Raw genomic sequence first — 27,592 nt, 5'->3', positions numbered from 1 at the left:
ATTCTTTTGATTTCATGATTTGCTTGAGGCTCGTAAAAGCAACGGTCATTTCTTTCGATTGAGTTATCTTTTTATAATTGCGCAGTCATCTGGCACAGATTAGCTGAATTAAAATGCAGCTGGTTTACAGTGGACATGGTCTCGGGGATTAATGGCTGTAGTCCGCATGTATCATCACATAGTGAAGGGTTTCTCTCTGTCCCAGGTGTGTTTGTTTTCCCACCTGCATGGTTTGTCTCTGCGCTGGCACCTGGACAGACGCACCGGAGACGTGCTGAGGAGCATCGACAGAGGCACTTCCTCCATCAACAACCTGCTGAGGTAGGAGGCAGACCGGTGGTGACTTTTGACCTCACATTGGTTCACTAACCAAACCATTACAAGTCTTTTTGTTTGGTTCAATGAAACCACTTATGTATGAGCGATAACTTGTGACTGTTTTGTTTTCAGCTACATCCTATTCAGTATCCTTCCCACCATCTGTGACATCATCATTGCCATCATCTACTTTGTGTCCTACTTCAATGTCTGGTTTGGACTCATTGTTTTCACCTGCATGGTCCTCTACCTCAGTGAGTCCAATTTTAATTTCAAACTGAGATCAGTATTATCAGATAAATCATTGGTTTCACTGGAATAAGTTCAATTGTGATCTGGAGACGACAGAAGATAAACAGCTGTATTTCCTTTTGTCCAGTCACTTTTGGATTGTTTCAAAAGCATCAATTAAAGCTCACATCCCAAAAGCCTGACCCAGCAATACTGTGTGATGTGAAGGAGGCAGGTGCATGCCAATGTGTCTATTTATTATTGTAGTCTGGTCTGCTGGTTTGGCTTGCAATTTGCAAATGGCACTCCTCTGCGTCATAACTCAGTCAAATCTGACAGACATATTTTTGGATTCGCTGTGTCTCAAATTTGTCTGAAGGCAAGTGTTGAAGTCAACACAAACTGAGACCAAGACCAGACCAGTACCAGTCCTGTGATGCATGACAGACTCATGCTAAAATGTGAAACATCCAAACCACAATTTTTTTCAGTCAGGTTTTTTTTTTTTCTTTTTGTGAATAAGATTTAAAAATGCTATATTTGGCTCTAATACAGGCTCCTCTCTCTCTGTCTGTAGTCACCACTCTTTGGTATCACGCAATGTCCCGCCCAAAACACTATCTGATTGGTTACACATCACAAGTGATAGCCCAGCGTTATATACATGTTTACTTTAACATATACGTTTCTTAACACATAACATTGCTATGATGTAATGAGTTTTGCTTGTAGTCAGCACCTACATAACGTCTGACAAACTGTTACACACCTGGGATTTGTGTTAACCATGGTGGTTTTGCGCTGAGGAACTGTGGGGGGGGGGGAGCCAAATCAGGGAGCCGGTGTTGAAATGAAATTCAGAATCCAAACGCAGCTCCAAAAAGATATTAACCAGAGTGTACCTTACATCTGCAGCCTGTACCATCCTGATCACAGAGTGGAGGACTAAATACAGGAGAGAGATGAACAATCAAGACAACAGGGCCAAGTCCAGAGCCGTGGACTCACTGCTCAACTTTGAGACGGTACATAATGCCACACACATCTGTATGTTACATGGCTGAAAAATGTAAAAGAAACTCCACTGAAACACTTGAATCTGTTAAATAACTGACTGTTCCCAACATCACATTTGTTTCTGAAAATTTGAGAATGTTCGAAGATAGTGGGAAATGTTTAGCGATATTTCAGTAGCTGGTCATGTTGCAATGTTCAGAAGCTTTTTCAAGACGGTTCAGTCTTCTCTCTCTGGACTATGTTTATCACAGGTCAAATATTACAGCGCTGAAGATTATGAAGTCGGCTGCTTTGAGGAAGCCATTCTGAAATATCAAGTAAGATTGTGTTGCTGTTGAGCTGCTGCTTGTCACGTGGCAGACGTAAAGTACCCTGCTCAACCAAACATGCCTCACCTGAAAGATTTAAATCCGTTTTCAAAGCTTAAGTCATTTTGATATTTTAAAGTTATTTTTTTCTGTGTGTGTGTGTGTGTGTGTGTGTGTGTGTGTGTGTAGCACTGTGAGTGGAAGAGCTCGGCATCCCTGGCTCTGCTCAATCAGACCCAGAACGTCATCATCGGATCAGGACTGCTGGCTGGATCTCTGCTCTGTGCCTACCTGGTCTCTGAGGGACAGTTCCAGGTATCAGTGAAGAGTAAAGACGTGTCAAAAAGTTTCCTCCACATAGAAAAAAATTGTGTGATCATGTGTGTTTCCCCAAAGTACAAGAATCTTTATCAGCATTAGGATCTTAATCTCATTGAATGAATCAAAATTATGGATGCAGGCAGGCAGCATCAGGATGATGGTAACACCCTGGAAAGAGAGCTGACTTGGATTTAAATGGGGAGTGACCTTCATGACTCAGACATGACCACGATGACTCAGACGTGACCTCGGTCACTCCGACTTGACTGTGATGACTGTGATTGGCTTATGCACAACCTCTGCCACTTCAACAAGACCTCTGTGACTGACGTTTGCTCCACCACAATGACGTTGACTTGAGAGTGATCTGCATGTGCAACTTGAACTTAATCGCTGGCAATAAAGCAAGATCGTCGTATCAATGACGACACGTGGCCTCAGGAAGTCAGACCCTCAGTTCAGGCTTGAGTGACTCAGACATGGTTAAATGTAAATGTAAATATCCACAACTGAATAACAACCTCACTCTTTTTGAGTTGTTCCAGATGAAGCTGTCATACCAAACTTTCAAGGCTATTTAATGACTAATTACTTAATCATTAATTACTCAGGGGTGCAGCAGAGGAGTAACTAATGATTAGGTAATTAATAAAGAATAAGCCTTTACTGGTTTGTGCTGCTCAGTGGCTGATTCATAGTCAATCATGATGACTCATCAACATATGTCATTAACATAGAATCTTCCAGTCAGTTCCCTTTAACTCATCAATGTTACTAGTCAGAGTTATTCAGGAGCTATACACTTGTTCATTTGTTACTCCTCACATTTTGGTGCACCTCGTTATCAAGTGTTATCCACTGAATCACCCAAACCAAGCGCTGCCGCAGATGACTGGTTTTAGAAGTCACATAATCTCCTGTGTGTAGTTAAAGGTGGGGTTAGTGATTCTGGAGAAACACTTATCGACCTGAAATCAGACTCAGTAGTCGACTATCTTTCTCCAGAATCACTCACCCCATCTTTAAGAGGTTTTGATTGACTGCAGTTAGTGTCTCTCCAATGGTTTGTGTTCAGTTGCTGCATTATTCGTTACCATTCATTTATCAGATGACAATGTGTCGCTATTGCTTGTTGGTATTATGGATCAGTATGTTGTCTGGATGCTGTGTTGGTGGTATCTATGCGTTTCTTTTCCCCCTCAGGTTGGAGACTATGTTCTGTTTGGAACCTACATCATCCAGCTGTACACTCCTCTCAACTGGTTTGGGACCTACTACAGGTGAGACTGGTGTACAGTGCAGGAGGCCACTGATCGCTGATATCAGATGAAAACAGAAAGCTATGATCTGTTGGTGTCTGTCTGTCGGTCTGTCACAATATTTGATGAAACATGATACTGCTTTTAAAACTGATTCTAGCTATTCTTTAATTTTTTTTGTACTTCTGCATCGACTTGTTTACAACAATATTACACCTTACCTACCTATCAACACAGTAAGAAAGACCTTAGAACAGTTTGTCTATGTATTGATGTGACTGTTCCTACGCTGCTGTTGCTGCATCTACTAATACTGACTGTGTAACATGTGTCTGTGCAGGCTGATCCAGGGTGCATTTGTTGATATGGAGAACATGCTGGCACTGTTGACAGAGCAGAAAGAGGTGAGTCATTTACCAAGAGCTTTTTTTTTTGTTTTTTCATAGTTGAATTCATACTGGACCATGTATATTCAGACGCAGCCACTATCTGTGGTGATTAACTGGGGTCTTGGATTTATTGTTGCTGTCTTTACTTTTAAGGGACACTTTAGTTTTGGAGAATACATTTAACCTCTGAATTTTTACATATTTACAATATTAATCAGGTAATAATGCAAAATCATGAATATTTATTTTTCAATAAGTGAATATACAAGCTGTTCTCAGGGGAATATACAATTTATTCAGTCATGGAAACAAAGAGTGTTTGTTTATTTAGTTTGTTTAGGCAGCCAATGAAGATCTTTCTCTTCTTATTCTCTTCTTCCCTGAAAGCACAGAGTGCACCTTTAAGAAACTTTATATCAGGTAATTACTAGATGGATGCTGACTGTATTTCAGTCAGGAGAGATGTAATACAAGTAAATATTAAATACAAAGATGAGAAATTTAGCAATAAGACCCCTTCATGATGTCATAATATTTCAAGGGGGTAATGAGGCCATGGGTGGATGCAGTCTAGACAGTGGTGGTGGTGGTAGGAGGTAGGTGGAGGCATTGCGACAATTCGCGCTGGATTGACAACTGACAGCAGCAGAGAGGAGGACACATTTGAAGTTTGGCAGCAGCGATGATTGGCTTTAGGAGATCGTGGCATAATCTGGTTGGTTAAACCGACAGCTCAGTCAGCTGACAATGACAGAATCGGGAGAAAGGGGAGAATGGGAGGGAGAGAATCTGAATGATGAGCAGCATTTAGATAGTGTTCAGCAGGTGTATTGAATAAATATTTTCTCCATTTCATCAATCAATAAAAGAAAGGTGAGCATGACAATGTGCCTTTGTTGGCCATAAAGTATCATCAGCAGGAGTGTTCTTTTTTTCATGGCTTTGCGCCGGATGTGGCTGGAGGCGTTATGTTTTCAAATTGTCCATCCATCCATCTATCTATCCGTCCGTTCATTTTTCACCTTCCATCCCATGAACGTGATATCTAATGTCTTTATATCTGGCACAATCATCCCTTTGGACTCGAGGATGAACTGACCAGATTCTGGAGGTCAAAGGTCACGGTGACCTCACAAAACACATTTCCGCTGTAACTTAAGAATTCATACACTGATCACGACAAAACCTCACACAAGTGTCTGACAGGATAAAGTGATGACGTGTTGACATTTAACATCATAAAGGTTGATGGTCATCTTCACTGTGACGTCATGATGTTCTGCTGAAACACCGTTATTAAACACCATAACTCAGGAGCAGAAGGAGGGATTGAGATCATATTTCACATTTGGTATGATACTGAACTGTGACACTGGTCTTGTGAGTCCACCTTGAAATGGTGCTGATTGTGGAGATCATCCGTGACGCTGGTTCAACATGTCAGAGTCATCCATGTTTTAGAGTTCGTAGCCTGGGTGCTCTATCAGAATCAGATTTATAGTCCATCATGTGAACACACCTGAATTTGACTGTTTATTGTTTCTCTCAATGGACTTACACACTATCAGACAAACATCGGTAATCCACCACATTCTAGCTGATATTTTGCTGATACCGATCAGCTGATCGTTGCTGCGCCATGTGATGAAGCTCCCGACCCGTCCTCTGCACTCCTGTAGAAATAGTCTCTAAGTGAAGGCAGCATGTTTCTCTCTGGAAATTATTTGCTGGGATCATACAGTTCATGGCAATATATTGATAATTTCCTTTTCATCACAGACTACACTAAATGCCTTATATAAATTCCTTACACGTCTTCAAAGGGTCTGGGAAGACATATGTAGATGTAAACTGCAGCCTGACTGTTGTAAAAACTAAATTATAAATGCCTTCCAGATGTAAGCTCCCTGACATCTGGAAGGCAGTAATAATTCAGTTTCTCCCGATATAGAAATGTTCTATTTTAGTTACCCTGCTCGCATCAGGACAGAGGTCAGGACCTGGATTCAGTGTCAAGGACACTTAAATGGAACAGACAGAAGTTTTGAATCCAGCTCTTCTGGACAAAAAGACACACTCTGATAATGACTGACTGACAATGTAACAACTTCAAAACATCTCTTTTTTGCTCAGGGTGGTCGAAAATGATCCATCTTTGGCTGAATTCATATTCTTAATGATGTATTTTTGGTTTTTAGACTGCTTTATGTGTTTTACTGTAGATTATTGTTGTTCATGTTCATCTGTGCTTTCCTGTGAGATACGTGTTTGATGGTTGGAAGCCAAAATTTATTTTAGGCAATAATGTGTTAAAAATGAGTTAGTTCTAGAATATTCAATCTTATTGTCATTATCATGTTTTTACATAATAATACAAATAATACAACCAAAAGCACACTCTTGTTAAGCAGAAAGTAAGGCATACAAATAAAGTATTAATAAGAGTATCAACAGACATTATAGAGAAGTGTGTGTGTGTGTGTGTGTGTGTGTGTGTGTGTATAACTAAATCAATAAATAATCAGTGATAAAGATAAAAAAAATATAAAAAAAAATATAATTATTCCAGATAAGCAGATAATTGAAACTAACGTTAATTTCTGATCAGCGTCACTCCTGCTCGGAGACAGAGAGGCTCACACAGTCAGAGGTCAGCGGATTAGGAGGTCAACAAGTGTTTGTGTGTGACTCTGTGCGCTTGTGTGTATTTGTGCGCATGCACATACTAAAACACAGAGCCTGCGTGTACGCCTGTGTGTGTACGTCTGTCTTTTTGTGTGCGTTTCGGTGGGAAAAGGCGTCCTCCGGCTGCCTCACTAAAGACTCCTACATTCACAGGCCCTTGATATGGTAAACAGCCACATGAATGTAGACAAAAGCATTAGAGCACCTTAAAAACACAGCGGCCCTTTTCTTTGGCTTGGGAAGCTGCAGGCGAGGGGAGTCGGGGGGGGGCGGAGGGGAGGAGGGTGAGGAGGAGGTCAGAAAGTAAGACGGGACTGTAAACGGTGCTGATGGTGATATGTTGTCAAATTTAAGATCCAACTTTCATGGAAGTATTTTGTAAATGTTAATGATTAAATAACGATATCAGCTAGTGCATAGAGGATGAGGATGTAAGGATGGGAGGAGAGGTGAGAAGGAAGGACGGAGGGGGGAAATAATGATATCCAAACCTATTTCCTATTCCTCTCTTTCCCTCGCCCTCTCATTCTTTCTTCTTCTTCTAACCCCTCTTTTTAACTTCTTCCCCCCTCTCTCTCTCTCTCTCCCGTTCTCATCACCTCCTCTTGTAGTTTTCTCCCCCTTTTTAATTCAATAAAACACTGATTCATGAGTCATTCTCGACCTTGACCCTCCCACTCCCTTGTTCCAGTCCTTTTGAAGCATGTCACCTGATCTTCAATCACAGATGGAGTCATAAAAATGCAGATGTTGAAAGTTGACATTATTTCTTTATAACCTCTCGTCCACGCTGATGTTATTGTCAGCGCAGCGATTCTTTGTCCGTCTTGGATTCAGTAAAAACTCCATCTGCTGGTGAAGACCATGTGATACGTCTGACAGCACCGAACTAGTAGCAAACAATGAAGATCTCCATGAGTGGCTGCAACACAATCAACTTGTGGTGAACTTGCAAAAATGAAAAACTGTTTCAGTGTGTTTCCTCCATTAGAAAACAGGGCTCTCTTTAAAATTGTAAAATCCAGCGAAGAAATTAAGAAATACAGAAGTTCAATGATTTTAAGTTTTAAGGAATAATATTGGATTCACAATTTAAGTGAAGACCAACCTTAATTGTGTTAAATTAATCAGACACTGCATACCTACACACCAACACATCACATTTTTATATAATCAAGCCCTAAAAATAATGGATAAAAGCCTGTCCGGTGGCAACACTGTCAGATAGTAAAAAGGTACAATCTGCTTATAGCTTTGAGAGCTTTAGACATTTCTGTTGATGACATGAATTCCAACTTATACCACAATTACCAACTGAATTCAAACTAATTTCACATATAAAATCATTTTCAACAAAGGTGAAGTGCTGACTAAAAGGGACCCATGTTTAGCTTATTGTACTTTGATGTAGGTTATATGTTATGTTGATGTATAGCGATATGTGATGATGTAGTGTCGTATTGTATTTCACTGTATCATGATTTTTTTTTTCAACTGATCATTGAAAGCTGCAATTTAATGACTTACATGTAACAGCCCAACTAGGGACAAGAGTTGAAAATTAGCAATAGCTAAAAAACTCTCTTCAGTTCTTTGTATTGGAACCATGTTAAACTGCATCGTCCCTATCAAATAAATACAATTCAAAAGTAAAATTCAATCTCTCCTTCTGTGTTTCCTGCCTCTCTTCTCCTGCTTTCCTCCTCCTCTTCCTCTTCCTCCTCCTCCTCCTCCTCCTCCTCCTCCTCCTCTCAGGTGCAGGATGCTGAGGATGCACAGAACTTGCAGCTCACAGCAGGTCAGGTGGAGTTTGACAGAGTCTGTTTCAGCTACGTGCCTGGGTGTGTAGCCAACAACAAATCTGTTTACGGTTTAAATCCTCCGTTCTTTAATTTGATGTGACTTGACTCAGTTTTACATACAGACTGTACAAAAACATAGAATGCTGTCCACTTTCTTGAAAAGGGCTTCATTGTGGCTTTCACTGGATAATACAGCATTATGTCTCCATATGTTTGTTTTATTCACGACCACCAGTGTTTTCTAACTCTGATCTCAAAGTTTTGCCTGAGTATCAAGGCAAACATTAAAACACAAAAGTGGTAAATCAGTGACTGCATCATTTTATAAAAATCAGATGCATCGTGAAGGACAGTGGCTATTCAGTGTTGTTGTACCAAATGCTGAGTCAATCTTGGAAGGCAATGACAAATGACATGTTGAGGGCTTTAGATTGGAGGACAGGTTGTTATGAATAATATGAGAGTATGTAAAAACCTACCAAGAAGCCAATACTCACAATATCTATGAACAATATGAATATAAATGTGATCCAAGCATGCTCAGTCACTCGGATGTGTGCAATGTATATTAATTTTTTGAATCCTAATCAGTACTAAGGCTTTTATTTTGAAAGACAAGCTTCATCTGTATTCTGAAGGTGCACAGCTGGTTACCATATTGACTTTTAAAGACTGTTGGCCTCCTGTGTGCATTGGCATTATGTTATATTGACAGCATCATGAGAATAAACACATTAATTAGCAAGTGAACCTCAGTGAAGTGAAATACATTGTCCAAATGTACCCAAACAGGCAAACTTTCAAGAGGCCTGCCAGAATTTAAAAAAGCCCTGCCATGAACAGGGATTAAGTTGATTATTAAATTATAATTAATTGTGATCCTTATTGTTGCCGTTGTGTGTGTGTGTGTTTGTGTGTGTAGCACTGATGTCCTCAGGGATGTGACCTTTACGGTGGAGGCGGGACAGACAGTCGCTTTGGTACGTAACCTGCTGTTTGCCACATCTATCCCTCTACTGTCTCATTAATAGGTCACCTTGGCCATGTTTCAAAATGATACGTTCTCTCACTTATGTGACTCTGGTGGTTGAAGAAGAAGCACTCACATTTTCATGTAAGTAAAAGTAGCAATGTTCCACCATAGACATTCTGTAACCCTGCATTCAAAAGGGATTGAACCAAAAGTATTAGCATTAAAATACTCTAAAGTACTAAAAGTGAAAGCGCAGAATTTTGCAGAATGACCCATTTTAGAATATGAACAGTGTATTATATAATAACAATACTCATTATAACAATAATACTTGTGTTTATTGTATTTTGTAGTGTCATTCTGAGCCTGCAGTGTAACTGTGACCTAAAGGCGTTATTGATCAGCTACTAAATGTGACATTCCATCTCCCCATTGCCAATGTTAGCTAGCAAACTTGAGCTAATATTGCTAACGCTAGCTAGTGAATGTTAACATTAGAGCCGTCCCAAACAATTATTTTTCAAACGATTAATCTAGCGATTATGTTTTCGATTAGTCGACTAATCTAACGATTAATTTAACGTTACATGACCAAACAAAAGTAACGTAGTAACTGTAACTGTTGTTGGTAACTTATATGAGGAAAAAAATACCGCAGTTGTAGGCGGAGCAGCGTCTGTCCTCCCGCCTGTCCTACCAACTCTTCGTCACATTTCTGCCCGAATGACAGCGTCTGTCACTGGCAAAAACCAAGTGGTTGTGTTGATAGAAATCACCGCGATGGTCAGCCCTCCCGACCGAGACTTCAGTGAACTTTCCCTCAGATAACAGCCTCCATTCCAGCAAGTGACAGAGTCACGCAGCGACCTGTTTACTGATGACGATTATGTAATAATGTAATTTAGCGCGAAAAACGGAACTGGGGGGACACCTGGGAAACACCCCGACTTCATCATCATGACGTGTACCGTCACGTCTCTTTAGGAGCAGCAGCACAGCTTTCTGTGTGAATTACACAGTGGTTCATCTTTATTCCAGCGGTGCTTCGCACTGTGTGAATGACCAACGGCGGAGAATTGACGAACCGCCGCTGCGGCGTTAATGCAGTGTCTCTGTGTGAGAGGGGCTATTCTCAGCCTCCGCGGGTACTACCACTTGCTGTTTGGGACGACGCGCTGACGCAAATTATTCATGTCGACGGATTTATGACATCGATAACGTCGACTACGTCGACGCGTTGTCCCAGCCCTAGTTAACATTGCTGTAGCTAGCTAGCTAACATTAGGGCAGTGGAACTCAGTGATTCTTCCATTTTTTCCCTCAGACTGGCAACTATAAGACTGTCTCTCACTGACCATGTACCACGTGATACCAATGTCATTGTTGAAGCCGTAACCAACTGTCACAATTCTAAGACAGACATGAACAATCGTTCTGGACCCAAGAAACATTGTAAAATTATAAATCCACCATCATTATAATGTTTTAAGGAAAAGAGATAATTTATCTAAATGTTTTTATGTATGTTTGTAATAATGATAAATGATATCAATCTCACCTTTTAAGGTAGTAAATTAACCCAGTGGAGTAAAAAGTACAATATTTCCCTCTGAACTGCAGTGGAGTAGAATTATGATATAGCAGAAATTGCTGTATTCAGGTACTATCAAGTACAATTACTCTCCACCACTGGTGTCCATCCGGTTAGAGTTACTTTCGTTTCTCAAGGGCAGTAATGTGTTGTTGTTTTAGGTTATTTGTTAGACACAACCATTTTAAAAGCACTGCAACAGACTGCCGTGTCATCAACACCAAAGGAAGCTTTCAAAATGTGTGTGTTTGTGTGTGTGTAGGTCGGTCCGTCTGGGTCAGGGAAAAGCTCCATCCTGCGTCTGTTGTTCAGGTTCTACGACCCTCAGAGGGGCAGCATCCGCATCGACGGTCAGGACATTTCCAAGGTAACACACACACATATACGCATGAAATCACACACAGACACACACATTTAGTTTTGTTTATCCCCGGACCATAATGTTCCTTGCTTGTCTACTGATTAACTCTTTTATTACTGCCAAAGTTTTCGATTTATTTACATCCCTCGATGTTCATCTTCAAATTATTGCCATTTCTTACAAATTACACCTTTACCCCAAACCATGATCTTTTCGTAAACATAATTACTAAGCAGTTTTTCCTAAACTTTACCAAACCATGATCGTTTCACAATCTTGACCGTGTATTAGAATGGCTTTGATGCAGGAGGCCGTCTCATACAGTCATTAAAGAGTACCATGTGCATCTGTGACACTCCGAGGAGGGGTGACAAAACCTGAGAAGGAAAACAGGTAGATTGTACAACATATCGTACAAATCAATCGTTGTATAAGGTTGAGGCATCAGCCATTGAAGCCAACCAATTACAGGCGGAGTAGGATAGATCTTGTGAGAACTGTGGTCAGACCCATAATAATGCCGCTATGGAGTGTCTGATAGATGCACATTAAAAAAGGTATTTATAGAGCACATGATATGGTGGATTTTAATGGAATGACAACAGGCAACATGTGAAACATGTAAAATCTGCTGGCATCAAATACAAAGCAAGAAATTCTCATTGATCGCCTCACTCTCACTCAACAAATGTGTGACTTTATAAGCATCATCTGATCCAAATTAATCAGCACTAATTTGTCTGATTTGTCTGAAAGTAAAAGTCAGCGGGTGAACTGCATAGATGCAACTTGCAAATGCAGTACGGCTGATGACAGGAAGAGCTGAAATTCGTTCTCAGCATTGTTGTTCAAAAGTCTACTTCTAGTAACACATAGGCAAATACAATACATTTGTATACAAATGCAATTTAGTCATTTGCTGGGGACCTGAAAAAGTGTGTTGTTCCGTTGTGCACTTTGGTTAAGAAATCTTACCAATATCACAAAGAGAGAATTTAGCAGATTCTGACATCTCCACTATGGCGGCTGTGTGGATGCTGGGCTTGCTGCAGTTGTTGGTGTTCCTGGTGTAACGCAGTGGTCGTGCACACGCTAACTAGATTCCTTGCCCACAGCCCCACCGCCATTTCACTTTTTAAAAAATAAATACAAGGACAATGGACTTACAAATATGATCTCTGCAGCAGGGCCAGAAGCAGAGTCGCAGCACAGAGTAGCAGGAGTCACGTCTCACTCGTCACATGGGACAGTAAGGAGAGCTGATGATGAGACAGTGGTGGAGAATTTCTTTTTCAAAGTGAAAGGCAAAAGAGGCTCTCCAGCAATATTCTGGAGAGACAAATGTAAACCTGTTGGCAGGACTCCTCAAACTGCAAATAAGCTTGTGTATTTAAAAATCTGTCACATCATCACAATATAAAGTCTATGTGCGGGCCAGCATGGGAAACACTACAGCACACACTACTGCAATGACGGTATATAGTAAACCTAGAAGCTAGAAAACAGCACCACAGGCACCATCTCTGCATCCACTGTCTAGTTTCATGTGTTTGATGTACAAAGTACATTGACTCACTATATATTATAACACGTAACACTTATTTTTTTCACCCTTTTTTTCATCGGCTGTGATGGGTTCTGAGTGACGTCACTTAGTCAGGTGTCTGTTTCCTTGACATCTTTCTTTATTTCTCTTTTTTCTATATCGCACTCTTCATTACTGTTTCCTCCCTTTGCCTCATGCACCTTGACTTCCACTTTCCCCCTCTCTCCACTTTCTCACACCCACACACACACACACACACACACACACACAGTCAAACACACACATGCACACAAACACACAGCTGGGCTGAGTGAGTGAGCTCCAGTCACACCGTGAATAAATCATAGTAAAAGGTTCCTGAATAATGCAGCAACAAGTCCAGACGCCAGATGTGTGTGTGTGTGTGTGTGTGTGTGTGTGTGTGAAGATGAAGCCATATTTATTGCAGTTGTAGTCACAGTAACTCTGTTTATGATTTGCCAAAAGTCTCAATAAAAATCAAAGAGCGCAGGCTCTGTACAATACACTCTCACACCTGTTTATATCCGATGACATGCTCGTACAGATGAACAGGCTGGTGTTGATTATGAGGACGCTCATTTATAATTACACAGCAGGAGGATCGTTTAATCAACACACACGTACACGCACATAGTCGTCTCTTTAATCAGAGTCAGACTGTTCATCAATCTGGGGTTTTTTAGCCTCTGGAGGAAGAGGAGCAGGACGTGGTAAAACTCCTCAGCTTCCTTTGCCAAAGGATCCATTTATTGTTGTGTTATGAAGCATCGGGGCCGGCCCTTTTCTGGAAATTAACTCTTTCATGCAGGAATTATCAAACCTCAAACTAATTTTTTTGTTTTTACTTTTAAAGCTCGGGTTGGCAGGTTATTCTAGAAGCATTTATTGTTACAACTGTAGCAATTCTTTGACATCCTGACAGCAATCAATAGATCAAGTGCTCTGACAAATAAAATAAAATAAAATCCAGTCTCTTGCAGGGCTTTAATAAGCCTATCCAATTGTCTCATTTGGCCCATGTGAAAACAGTGGAATGGCTACCTGTCTCTTTACACTCAGAAAACTGGACAGGTAAAACTATATGTTTCAACTATATAAAAAACAGATTTAAATAAATACATTTCTTATACATCTTTTTTCTCTGAATGAAAAACACATCCGTCCACACCAGTATATGCGAATATTCTACCTATTGGGACAATATTTAGAAAAAATCTAAAAATGTAATGTTGCTGTTCAATTAAAATGAAACAGGAGTTACAAGTGTAAACAAGTATAGATTATGTAATATTAATGAAAACATGCTAAAATGGTGGAATCTAAATAGGTAGAATATACCTTTTGGTCATAACATCTACTGGAGTGGATAGATACATTTTCAAGTTTTCTTTTTTATTTAAATCTGACTAAAGTATTTCCAACAACTCTTATTTTGTCCAAAATATTACCTGTCTTTTACTGTGAAGAGTTGAATGTAAACAACCTTTTCAGATGTCTCTGTTCATCAACTGGCTCTTACGGTTGTATTTTTGCCAGTGAGAACGGTAACTAGCTGTTAACCACGATTGTAAGTATATTGCTCAGCACGAGTTTAGTGGTAAAATTTTAAAACATAGCAATTACTTTTTTTCACCCACAAATATACTGATCTACTGAAATAATACTTTCACTTGTCATGGAGAACAACAACGAGGAACTGACATCCTGAAATAAAAATTTAACAGTGTGCTGATTAATTTGGATCAGATGATGCTTATAAAGTCACACCTTTGTTGAGTGAGAGTGATGCGATCAATGAGAATTTCTTGCTTTGTATTTGATGCCAGCAGATTTTACATGTTTCACATGTTGCCTGTTGTCACTCCATTAAAATCCACCATATCATGTGCTCTATAAATACCTTTTTTAATGTGCATCTATCAGACACTCCATAGCGGCATTATTATGGGTCTGACCGAAGTTCTCACAAGATCCGCCCTACTCCGCCTGTAATTGGTTGGCTTCAATGGCTGATGCCTCAACCTTACACAATGATTGATTTGTACAATATGTTGTACAGTCTACCTGTTTTCCTTCTCAGGTTGTTAAATGTGGGAGTTTTGTCACCCCTCCTCAGAGTGTCACAGATGCACATGGTACTCTTTCATGACTGTATGAGAAGGCCTCCTGCATCAAAGCCATTCTAACACACGGTCAAGATTGTGAAACGATCATGGTTTGGTAAAGACTAGAAAAAACTGCTTAGTAATTATGTTTACGAAAAGATCATGGTTTGGGGTAAAGGTGTAATTTGTAAGAAATGGCAATAATTTGAAGGTATATCCGAAACTACAGGGGGCAGTGTAACCGCTAACTGCTGCTTACTATACTCTTTGGCTGTACTGACTAGCTGCCGTTAAAAGTTGTTCTTAGCGGTGGAGTGCTGAGTGGAGTCTACCTGGACCAAAATAAATATTTTCAGTTTTCCATCTTTTTGGGTGGAACATATTCCTTTTCTTGACATTTTGTGAGTTTGTTTTGTTGACTTATTAGACTAAGTAGCTAACTCAATGCTGATGTACATCTTTCAGCTGGTTACCATACTGACTTTAAGTGAAACTCTCACCAGAAAGCAACCGAGGCTTTATTTTGATTGAACATGAGTCAAACCTGTAAAAGCATAATTGCGACGAAAGAGGCACTTTTAAGATTTAGCTTAGTTTCGTTTCACGGGCAAGCTAATTTTCAATGGAGTGCAGGGGCACTTCTATGCTAGCATCAAAATCGCTATTTTTAAAACACTTAGAAAGCTCGACACAACAGTGCGACCTAACAGGAAGGCTTGTTGAGTGCGCTTGGGGATCAATACTTTTTGTCTGCCATGACGGCGGCGCACCGGATATGCTACTGCTAACGTGAGTTGTCCAAAAACCTTCTTTTTAGTAAACTCTGTGTACACAAACAATGTTTTCAATGCTCGTGTTCATGTGTAGAGACCCTGGTGACACTATGAGCAAAGTTTCATGTTGTGTCGAGCCTTCTTAGTGTTATAAAAATACCGATTTTGATGCTAGCATAAAAGTGTCCCTGCACTCCATTGAAAATTAGCTTGCCCGAAAACGAAACTACGGTAAATCTTAAAAGTGCCTCTTTCGTCGTAATTATTCTTTTACACGAAGGTTTGACTCATATTCAATCACAAGAGTTTCACTTTAAAGCGAAACTCTCGCCAAAAAGCAACCAAGGCTTTATTTGGGATTGAATATGAGTCAAACCTTCGTGTAAAAGCATAGTTACGACGAAAGAGGCACTTTTAAGATTTACCGTAGTTTCGGTTTTGTGCACGTAAAATTTTGAACGGGAGAGCTAGGGGCATGATACACTAGCATCAAAATCGCTATTTTTAGAACACTAAGAAGGCTCGACACAACATGAAACTTTGCTTGTAGCATCACCAGGGTCTCTACTCATGAACAAGAGCATTGAGAACATTGTACACATAAACTCTGTGTACACAAACAATGTTCTCAATGCTCGTGTTTTTAGATACAGTTTTGGCCACATCATATATATTTTCTCCGTTATACTAATAAATTATGTGATACAAGTTATATCCCTTCATCTTACATACATATATCATGTAAGTTCAGCGATTTCCGTCAGTAAACTCATGCATAGACTGGAATACGTCTACAATGACGGTTGTTCTGTATTTCGCAACACTTTCTTGCTTGGGTTTGTTTTCGGCCCATCGGCCCTCTGTCTCTCTGTTTGTCCCTGCATATGGCAGCCACATGTTGTGAAGCTCAGATGAGTCAGAGTCAGCTGGCCCTAGCAGGCTGACGGCTGGTTAGTGAGTGCTGGTGTGAGTCATCCGTGTTTTTATGGTATCAGTCAGGTTTCCTTCTTTTAATTTTCAAGGGATACACACAACAGTTTGGTTCCTGTCCAGCCATGTTAGCAATCACTGCTCATAATTACCCAGTTTTTCTTGTTATTCTATGACACACCTTCCTGTTTGTAGCCTGACGGTGATCCCTTATTAAAGCAAATAGAGAAACATTAGAGGCTATTACTACAAGCTGAACCATTGTTAGGTTAGAAGACAGACAGGTTTACTCAATAGCCACATTTTTTATGTAATAATTTGGCATTCCGCTGTTATTCCAATCATCTGCCACCTCAAGTGATTGCCAGTTTGTTGTAGCTAATGTTGTTAACGATAGCAAGTTATGTTAGGTAATGCTAACATCACAAACGTTGAAAACGATAGCTACTGCTAATGTTGATATCACTAGCTACTGCAAATGTTAAAAATTGCTAATGGCGCTAATGCTAGCTAACATTAGACTTGCTGACGAAACACATATACCACATATATCACCGGTATTATATGAATGATTGACAAAACCTGATAGAAGCTGGAACCAAACGTCACTTATACCTGGGCTGACTTTTTGGACCTACTACAAACTTCCGTGAAAATTGCAGCATTGCCACTCCTGGATCTAATTCCCGAGTGTTATCAGATGAAACATATTCAGAGGAAAAGGGGATCAAAAGGTCAGATAAGAAACCGGCTGCAGAGACATGGAGTGCCGAGTAAAATGGATGAACTCTCTTATGTCCCTGGCCCTGACAATGCACTGGCAGCTGAACTCATAACTGTCAGCTACAACAACGCTGTCTCCAGAGCAGGGATTACAACAGCTGTGACCATCACACTGCTCAAACAGCTGAAGCAGTATGTCACAACCCCAACATGACTGGACAGAACACTGGACCTGTGCTTTGGAAATATACCTGGCGCATATGTCTTTAAACCCCACTCTCCCCTTGGGTTCTCAGACCATTATGTAGTACTACTGCTGCCAAAATACAGACAAAAGCTAAAAACAAATAAGGTTTAATCAAAAACCATCCAGGTCTGGGATAACTGGGAGATGTTCTTCCAGAGCAATAAAAGTGACCTCAATTTACTCAATGGCTCCATCTGAAATATATTTTATTTTGGGCTGACAGTGTCATACCAACACAGCAGGTCAGACGCTATCCTTACAACAAGTCCTGGGTCACCAGAAAGCTGAAACACTGCCTCAACCTTAAAAAAAATGGCTTTAATACAGGGAGATAAAAAAAAGAGTCAACAAGCTGAACGGGACCTGAAACATAAGACCAAGCTTGCCTAGTTCTGCTGCAAAAATAAGATGGAGGAGAGGTTCACCAGGAAAAAAGTGTCTCAACACAGAGCACAGAGACCAGATGAGATACAGTGCCCAGACCCTGCGTCCTTCCCATAGCAGCTCAACACCTTCTGCACTAGGTTCAACAGCACTGGCACCACAAATACAACTACGCCCCTGCTCCAATCAGTGTGGAGGAGCGAAAGGTTGTCTCCATCCTCTCTAAGCTACATCCAAAGAAAGCCTCAGGACCAGATGGGCTCAAGGGCTTTGTGCAGCGGGAGTGTGCGGTCCAGCTGGGCCATGTGGTAGCTCAGCTTTTCCAGCAGTTCCTGGCATCCAGCTTCCTCCCCAGGGCATGGAAGGAGACAACCATTGTCCATACTCCCAAAAAAGCCTCATGCCAAAGCCATGAATGATTTCAGACCTGTGGTACTCACCTCCATCCTCTGCAAATGCGGAGGAAGGTGGTCGCTGAGGAGCATAGCACCATGGTGGACGAGAGCTGGGACCCGGTATAGTTCACCTACAAGACAAAACGAGGAGTTGAGGACGCCAGCCAAATCCTTCTGGACACAGTGGCAAGGCACCTCGTTGTTTCAAACTCATGTGTTTGGATCTTATTTATGGATTTCTCATCTGCTTTTTATACAGTATACACAAACACACTTCTGCACCACCTCCAAGGTCTACAAGTCAACACAACACTGTTTGTATGGATTATGGATTTAAGGATAAGGACAGACCCAAACATGTTAAAGTTGATGATTTCAAATCCAGCAACATTGTTTTAAGTACTGAAGTCTCACCGGGCTGTGTCCTGCCACCAATCCTCCATATACACAAATGAAATAACCTGCAATAGAAATGGACTGACACTCCTTAAAAATGCTGATGACATGGCCTTGGTGGCCTGTTTGACGCCACGGCCTTCTGGTTCTCAATGTTTCTTACAGCATTGGAAGAGGCCAAAGATATAGAGACTGTTCATTAATGTAAAAACAACTTAATGTAATGACATTGACATGAGAATAGTTAAGAAGATCATTGAGGGAATTGTTAAACCACTAACATACATCTGTAATTTATCCCTCCAACTGGTAGACTCCAATAAATCAATATGGATTCAGATCCAACAGATCAACCTCTTTATTCATTGAACTAAGTGAAGGAATCACAAACTGTTTAAACCAAAAGCAATGTGCAGCTGGGGTATTTATTGATCTCAAAAAAGATTTGATACAATCAATCCTGACAGATGAATAAATAAACTGGAATGGCGTGGTATCAGGGGGATTGTTTTGAACTGGCTAAGAGATTATCTAGATAACAGACAATAGTTTGTGAAGATATGTGAGTGCATATCGTCATGTTTGGACATTGCTTGTGAGTCCCCCAGGCATCAGTGTTGGGGCCAATTCTTTTCATATTCTACATTAATGACAGATGTAAAACGTCAACATTATTAAAATGTGTATTACTTGCGGATGACACAAATATTTTTTTGTACTAGAGAGGATTTGCAGCAGATTCTGAAGCTAATCACGTCTGAAATTAGCAAATTAAAAAGGTGGTCTGAGAGTAATGAATTATCATTACATTTAAGCAAAACTAAGATCATGTTGTTTGGTAACTGCAAATAAATGAGTACAGGTTAAGACGGATGGTGCAAATATTGAAAGACTTTAAGTACATACATTTCAAAAATCTGCTGGAAACCTCACATACAAAACATGTACAATCTCAGCTGTCACAAAGCATCTCAGTCAAAAATCAGTGCACAGTATCAAGTGTTCACTGGACTGTGTGGAGGTCTGGGGTAACACCTACAAAAGCTCTGTACTTGTCTACAACCTCTGTAGATGTATTATTTTGAAATGATTAATCTCCATAAAAGTGTTATGACCTTTAAGCGTCACCCAGCAGCCGGTTAGCTTACCTTAGAACAGAGACTGGAATAAGGTAACCTAGCTCTGTCAGCACCCAGTACGAGGTGTTTTGCGACAACCTCAGAAGGCAGAAGTGGCAGAAGCCAAACAACCACACACCAAAGAGAGATAAAAAGACTGCCATAACAGGGATAAGGCCCCGAAAACAAACAATTAGAATATAGAGATAATGGTTCTTATTTACAAAACACACGGCTAGTCTATATTTTACATACATGTACATTTATGTTTAAGTACGTAGCCTACTCACCCATGGCAAAAGCACACAAATCAAGGAGAATGGGATGGAATAAGCAAAACCTCAGGAGGTCTGCTGCATGAGCTGGCAGCATGCTCCGCTTCTGTAACACTCTCCATGGGATATGCAGTCTTGTGGAGAACGGAACAAACTAGCGTCGCACACAATACGTCATAAACGCACACAAAGTTTTGACAGTGAGCTTTATAGGCGCCCATCAGATAGAGCCAGCCTCGCTGTGTCTCCTGTTTCCAGTATGGTCAGCTACGATAACTGACTGCTGGCTGTGACTTCAGATTAAATGTACAGACGTTAGATTGGTATAAATCTTTTCATGTAACTCTCAAAAAGGAAGTGAATTAGTGTATTTCCCAAATTATAAGACTATTTGCCTGGCCTGGACTAATTTTAGAACAAATCCTCTGAAGTGCTTTTCAGCAGCTACTTCAAAGACTTCATTTTCCTTTTAATGGTAATGTTTTGGGAACACAAAGCACATGGTTAAGGTTGTGAATGGATCGTTGTTTAATTAAAAAAGTTGTCAATGACTTCAAATATGGTCATCTATGAGCAGTTCTGCTAAGTGCTGAAGGTATTTGGCAAATACCGCATCATTTAACAGGCTTACTATCATGTTAGTTGTATTTCTTGTGTGTGAGGACAGCTGTCTTACACTAATATTTCCTCTGTTGTTCCTCAGTCGAAATCTTAATGAAAACATTAAAAGCCTCTTTTTTTGTTTTTATCCCCCTTTTTTCTCTACCCTCTCCATCTGTCTTCTGCTTTTGAACATTTGGTGTTGGAACTCTGTTAGCTCTCCTCTATCAGAAACAGATGTTGCGTTGTTCTTGAGTGGAATAAATACCAAAAGTAAACTGCAAAGATGAAATTAAGGGAAAGTGAGTGATTACCAGCCAAACCGAGCTGGTGCAGGAAATGGAATGTGTATTGTTGTGGCTGCAGAGGAAAACTTTCCACAGGAAAGACGCAAAGTATACTGCACACTGACCAAAGAGTCACTGAAAAACCGGAAATTATTTTTGGAGATCAAGAGACAGATACATAAAAAGATTCTTAAATGTGGGAAAAACTTTACGACTTATTCGCTGATACCAATATGGTTTGGATCTGAACTGATCAGACCAAGTTCGACTGAGTCCCTTCTAGTCTGATCTGTCTACTCCAGAGGAAAACAGGGTTGTGTGTCCTAAGTGGTTTCAGTTTATTTTAGAAGTCAGTTTATCCAGGTTTCCCTACAATAGTTCTCCCCAGCTGTACTTACCTCTCAGCTAGCTTTAGACATGTAAATATATGTTGGTTTGGACCTTGAAGTTGCATTGCTAGAGTGTTCAGTATGGACAACTAAAGTGTCAGTTAAAACTGATGTAGAGAGGCAAAAAGCAAGGTAAGTGGGTTAAGTCAGACCTGAGGAAGAGATGGATGGGCAGGGACAGAAAGGTTCAGGACATGTGCTGTCTGTGACCTGGGGCAGCATGCATTATATAGTATAGGATAAATTAAGCCATGCATCATTTATGTAGATGTATGCTGTGTTAGTGTGTGTGTATGTCTGTGTGTGTGTTATTGCGAGAGAAAAAAAGCAAGTAGAGAGATAATTCTACCCAGTTCAGCATACAAAGACAACCTTAACCAAGACCAAGACCAGACCAAGACTTAGGCCCCGTCCAGATGACAACGCTCTTTTGCGAAAACGCACACGTATTGCATCGTTTTGGCCGACTGTCCATACGGATCCTGAAAACGCAGCGCCTGAAAACGCACTTTTTTGAAAACGGGTCCCAGGGTGGAGAAATCCGAAAACGCAGCCCTCCCATTCTCATGTGGACGGCGAATCCGCATACTTTCCAAAACGATGACGCCATCGCCCCACCCCACGACGTTCCATAACAACAACAACAATGGCGGCCTACATGCTTGTGTTCGTGCCGCAGAAGATATTGAGCCTTTCTTGCAACTTACTCGCCTTGTAGTTGAGTGTGAGTCGCAGCAGCAGTTCGACCTCATTACCAGTCCACACAAATGATTCTGGTTTCCTTGCACTCGCCATTTTCATCTTCTTCTTGTTGTGTTCGGTGGTTCCTTGTCTTAAAAACTACGGTTGCTGACAACTGTCTAAATGAGACTACAGAGGTTGTCGGGAATATTAAACGTCATCACAGCGAACACAGAGACTCATCTACTCACTAGTCCGTCTATACAGGCCCACTTTAGTTACAAACTATTCTAACTCTAACTTTACAACTTGTACATTGATCAGTTCACAGAAAACCCATATAGTATTTTTGTAGTAAGACGCTTAGTGGTTGTGACATTTAATTCATGCGTCTGATATAATCCGTTTGTAACCTAATATTAGCTTTTTACCTACTTAATTTACACTTTCAAAATCACGTGGTGATCCTCGCTGAAGATTAACCTGCTGAACAAAACATGTGAGTATCATAGAACTTTTGAGTGGCGATACTCCAAAATCAAATTCCAAGGGAACCAGGGCGATGCTTCAGGTTACAAAAATATATTGTTTATCTTGTTGTGATTGTGACACTACTCTATTGTGTACGTCCCCCCTTTTCCACCAACACACAGCTTTGATCCATCGGGAAATGGACTCAACAAGAACTCTGAACGTGTGGCAGCAAGATGTTAGCAGTAGATCCTTTAAATCCTGTAAATTGCGAGATGGGGCCCCCATGGATGGGACTTGTTTGTCCAGCAAATCCCACAGCTGCTCGATTGGACTGAGATCTGGGGGATTTGGTGGCCAGGTCAACACCTTGAACTTGTTGTTGTGTTCATCAAACCATCCATTCCTAAACCATATTTGCAGCGTGGCAGCAGAGACCACTGCTATTAGGGACTACTGCTTCCATGAAGGGGTTTAGCTGGTTTGCAAAACGTGATTCATCAAAACAGGTTAACAATGTCCAGAGAATCACAATCTTGTCCACATTTGCTTGTTCACACATGCAGCAGACAACAGGAGATTGGTCGTGTCAGACATTTTCACACATGTTGGAAATACTTTGTATGGTTTGGGTGAGGGACAGCACCTGGGTATGAGGCTACAGACTGCTCCGTAATGACTGATTTTGTGTTGACTTCAATATGACATGGATTTGGACGTGTCCACAATATCAACAAAAGAGTGGTAATCAATATAGTCAAGAACGAAGGTATGAAGCAGCTGCAAACCATGCACAAAGATCCCACAGCAGAAAGCTGCAGCATTTTGGATCTGTGTCCAACAGCAATGGGAAAAATTCTGAGCAGATGTTTTGCAGAACTTTGATGATAGCCGTTTAAACTCCATTTCATGTCCCGGTGTCCTAACACGGACAATTGTCTGCTCGTCCACACTTAGCTCCACCTGTGTGAAAGGGGTTATAGAGACCATGATTAAGTACAGGAGGCATAAAACAATTACAAAATACAATGATATCTTTGCAGTCATCATCTTCAATGGTTTTCGAATAAATCTAGTCCTCTTGGTCTTTTTTCTTTCATTTCAATTCTTGGACCTATGAAATGAAACAGATTTTTTTCACTACAGATTAAAAACAGTAGAATTAAATGTTCACATCTCACCGTGTAAATATCATCATTAGCTCCTTACAAGCTGACCATATAAAATTGTATGGAAAAACAAGGACATCTTATTGTTAAATATCATAAATATGAAAAAACTACATCTAAACATTTCGGTGTGTTTACGTTCTTCAGTAGCTGTATAGTGAAGTGTTCAGGATATTCAAATACATAGGCTAACTGTCATAATTATACAAGAATTGAACACAAAGATACCAAAGGTAAACACCTCATGACCTGTATATAGAACACTGTTGCAGCTTACCTCTGATGTGGGATGTTGCCTGCTGCATTACCAGGATCAGCTGATGAGTGTAACAATGTACGTAGTGGGGTCTCCCGTAAACGTCCTCAATGTTGCGCTGGACTCCACCTGTGGCCCCTCTCATCACGGCAGCTCCGTCATAGACCTGGGCGAGTAGTTTCCCCCGTTGTCCCTCAGGAATAATAGTCTTCAGCATTTCCAACACCGCAGTGGCGACTGTGTCAGCGGTCGTGTCTGGAAGCTGGATGAACTCGTAAAATGCAACGTAGCACAAGCACCAGCTGACAATGAGTGGCAGTGTCTGTTGTTTCATCTGCCTGGATAGCTAGACAATCTGCCGTTTTTACATCATCCAGAATGCAGTCTCGAAGGACCGACAGCACGCAGTCCAAAAGTTAGTTTTGAACTGTCTTTGAGGTGCATTGTAAAACGGTGGCGGTCTTCAGGTGGTCCTCTAACACACAGTGCAGGGACGCCACAAAATCCACTAATCCCCGAAAATTGCTACAAAAAATACCGGGGTTGTCGAAGAATGCTGTCTTAAGTGGCCTCGCAATGCCAGCTCAAAAGCTCCACAGAATTTTACACAATCAATGATCTTATAAAATATAAAATATGTCTGTCCATGTCCACCTCTTCATTGTGTTTTCTCACCGCAATCCTGTGTCCTTCATCCAGCTGCGCAGCTATGCTAGTCCTGCCTAGCATATGCTAGCTTGACAGCGTTGTTCATGTGTACCATCGAGCATTCATGTTTTTTGATCCACTCTGACAGAATGTTTAGGTCTCTGACTCCTGTTACAGTCCATGTTGTATATGTCCCCAGCATTTTAAAAAGTAAACACGGGAAGCAGAATACTGCAGTTGCAAAAGTACATCCAGTTAACGTTAGCCAAGCCGTCCTGTCGCACCAACTCAGAGAGAGGCTCCTCTGGTGCACTTTACCTTTCTCATGTGTCTGCTGTGTTAAATTCGGACCGGGCTTATCAGGTCCAAGTTAGGGACTTTAATACGTATTTTTTTCCGTTAAAGTTCTCCTTTCGAAGGGGTATAGCAAGAGAGATTTTACAGAATGTACGGGTAGCTGAAGCCCTGTGTGTTCTTGTTTGTGCCTATTTGACGCCGCCATCTCGATTTCCCACACTTGTTTCTGGTTGCCAGGATACTTAAACACAGGCTTGGGGCGATATTTTCATCGCCCCAAGCTTATCAAATTTGACGACGCTAATTGGCTGAATATCCGTTGCTATGTGTTTATTTGTCTCAGCAACAGTCTACCATTGGCTGAGCTGCTGCAGTGCTGGGGCGACTTTTCTATCGCCCCAGGAGAGGAGGAAATGACCGTGGACGCAAATTACGTATATATTTGTCTTTTCTTGAATTATTTATTTTAAACAATTATTTTTGAAGAAAAAAAATATGTATTTTAAAAAAAATCAATTTCCATTAGGGAGGGCGGCGCCCTAGCGCCCCCTATTGGCCAGCCGCCACTGTCACAAAGTTGCACAGCTCATGGTGAGCTGCTTGATTCATACTTCGCTGCCAGTCTACAGCAGTCCTCCCTCTCTCCCAGTAGGACTGGAGGTCACTCTGAGTCATGCAGATGGGGGAACCTTGGGAATATTTATGTTATTTTAGAAAAAATATTGATCTTCAATACATTTGTTGCAGCTCTGCCTCCACTCTTAGTGAGAACACAACCTCTCCTCTGGACAGCAGGTCTGTCTTTGTTGGCCTACCTCCACTGCCAAGATGTTCTCTGTTTTGCGTCAAGTAGGCGCCACAGTGTACTCTCTGTTTAGGGCTACATATGTTTCTATTTTGCTTCGGGATTTTCTTAGTTCTGTCCAATAATTCCCGTTTTCTCTTTTTTGATCATAATTTGGTTGGGTCGGATGTTCTCGCTGCGTTTCCTGGAGCTGAGGTGGTCGTGGTGTAATGATCTAAATGGCTGATGCAGAGGGACCCTCTTTGTGGGTTCAACTCCTGCTCACAAAGGGCATAAGAAAGCGACTGTTGGTCACTTGTTTTAATGTGACAGTATCAATTCATGCGTTTCATGTGACGTCACACATGAGTCACAGCGCCATCTTGAAGACCGTCCTAGGACCGGAGCTACGGTAGTCTAATGTAAACAATGCCGTCTATCTGCTGTGCTGTAGGCTGTAACAACAGCAAGTCAAACAAAGATGGACACATATTTTATAACATTCCCAAGAACACAGAAAGGAGACAGAAGTGGATAGCTGCAATTAGAAGGATTCACTGGACGCTGACAGAACACTCAAGGCTGTGCAATGATCATTTTATTTCGGGTAAGTTTTTTGACTCTGAACTGACGTTAGTTAGCCTAGCTAGCAGAAGTGGAAATTAGCACCCATATATATATATATATATATATATATATACCATAAAATACCAAATAATGGCCGGGGCATTTATTTGTTTCAACCACCTAACAGACCAGGCGGCAATTTGGGACAGGCGTTTCATTCCTTCCTCACAAAAATCCGGGGTGAAAATGTCACAAATTTTGCCAGCTTCTCTGTGAATTCTCTGGCATCCCTCTGCAAGTGAAGTTGTTGCGGCGGAGGAAACTCCTCATCTCTGCTGTCACTCACGGTGGCGTACATTTGTTCTGCCATCGCCCTGATCATTTTGCGGGACACTCTCTCGCGGCGTGCCCGTTTGCTGATAACTCATCCCCGCATGTTTATCTCAGGCTCCTCGCTAGCCTTCTTCCTCCCTCCACCAGGCAGCCTGGCCGTGTTGCTGTCCTCCTCGGACAGACGCTGAAGCTCAGCTTGATTTTTTCGCCAATCTCTCACTTTCTTGGGCTCGACAGAGAAATATCTAGCGGCTGCTTCTCCCGAGTTTTCCTCTGCATATTTTACGACAGAAAGTTTGAATTTCAAGTCGTACTTTTTATTTTTTTGCTGCATCGGAGCTGGTGCTCCCTGCTGGAGTGACGCCGAGATCCAAAAGTGGCTAAAGGTATGTCGATTGCTGCTCAGCGGCAAATACTGATCCCCAGACTGACATACAGATGCTCGGAGTGATATATACCGATCCCCAGACTCGGAGTGGTATGCTGCTGTAATGCCGCTATTATTCCACCGACACATGACGGTATGTGCCGCTTAAGATTGTTATGGCACTGAGAGACTGTTGGAGGGGTGCCGCCCCCTGATGAATATGCAAATGTAATACCACTGGGCTGGTTTGACGACAAGTACTGCCGTAAATGTATACATTTTTTTTTATCTTTATTGACAATGCTAACTTAACACATGTCTAAATTTCTGCCTATAAACTACAGCTAATGAAAGCGCTAGCCTTAGCTAACATGGCTAATGATAGCCTAGCCACCGTTGCCAGTTTGACTAACTGATAGCAGAAACGTTGAGCCAACCAATTATGGCATATTATGTATCATGTTTACTAATAAGCATGATACATAATATGCCACAACGATTAATGTCCTGCGAAGTAGATTTTATATTAAGTAATGTATTATTGTGTTCTCCTAATAATGAAAACCTGTCACTAT

General features: G+C 41.1%; 1 protein-coding gene across 1 annotated transcript in view; it reads left to right on the top strand.

The window, feature by feature from the left end:
* Window positions 1-27,592, top strand: part of abcb6b (ATP binding cassette subfamily B member 6 (LAN blood group) b) — a 54,239-nt gene that overhangs the window by 6,319 nt on the left and 20,328 nt on the right. Inside the window, exons 5-14 of the mRNA XM_030427631.1 lie at window positions 206-321; window positions 451-572; window positions 1,465-1,574; window positions 1,818-1,883; window positions 2,064-2,189; window positions 3,399-3,475; window positions 3,795-3,858; window positions 8,284-8,369; window positions 9,253-9,310; window positions 11,157-11,261. Coding sequence (XP_030283491.1) covers window positions 206-321; window positions 451-572; window positions 1,465-1,574; window positions 1,818-1,883; window positions 2,064-2,189; window positions 3,399-3,475; window positions 3,795-3,858; window positions 8,284-8,369; window positions 9,253-9,310; window positions 11,157-11,261 — 930 coding nt within the window. The remainder of the gene's footprint in view (window positions 1-205; window positions 322-450; window positions 573-1,464; window positions 1,575-1,817; window positions 1,884-2,063; window positions 2,190-3,398; window positions 3,476-3,794; window positions 3,859-8,283; window positions 8,370-9,252; window positions 9,311-11,156; window positions 11,262-27,592) is intronic.

This window comes from Sparus aurata, chromosome 9, assembly GCF_900880675.1.
Source record: "Sparus aurata chromosome 9, fSpaAur1.1, whole genome shotgun sequence".
Taxonomy (NCBI): domain Eukaryota; kingdom Metazoa; phylum Chordata; class Actinopteri; order Spariformes; family Sparidae; genus Sparus; species Sparus aurata.
Note: the sequence above shows the minus strand (reverse complement) of the source record. Positions and strands in the feature narration are given on the sequence as shown.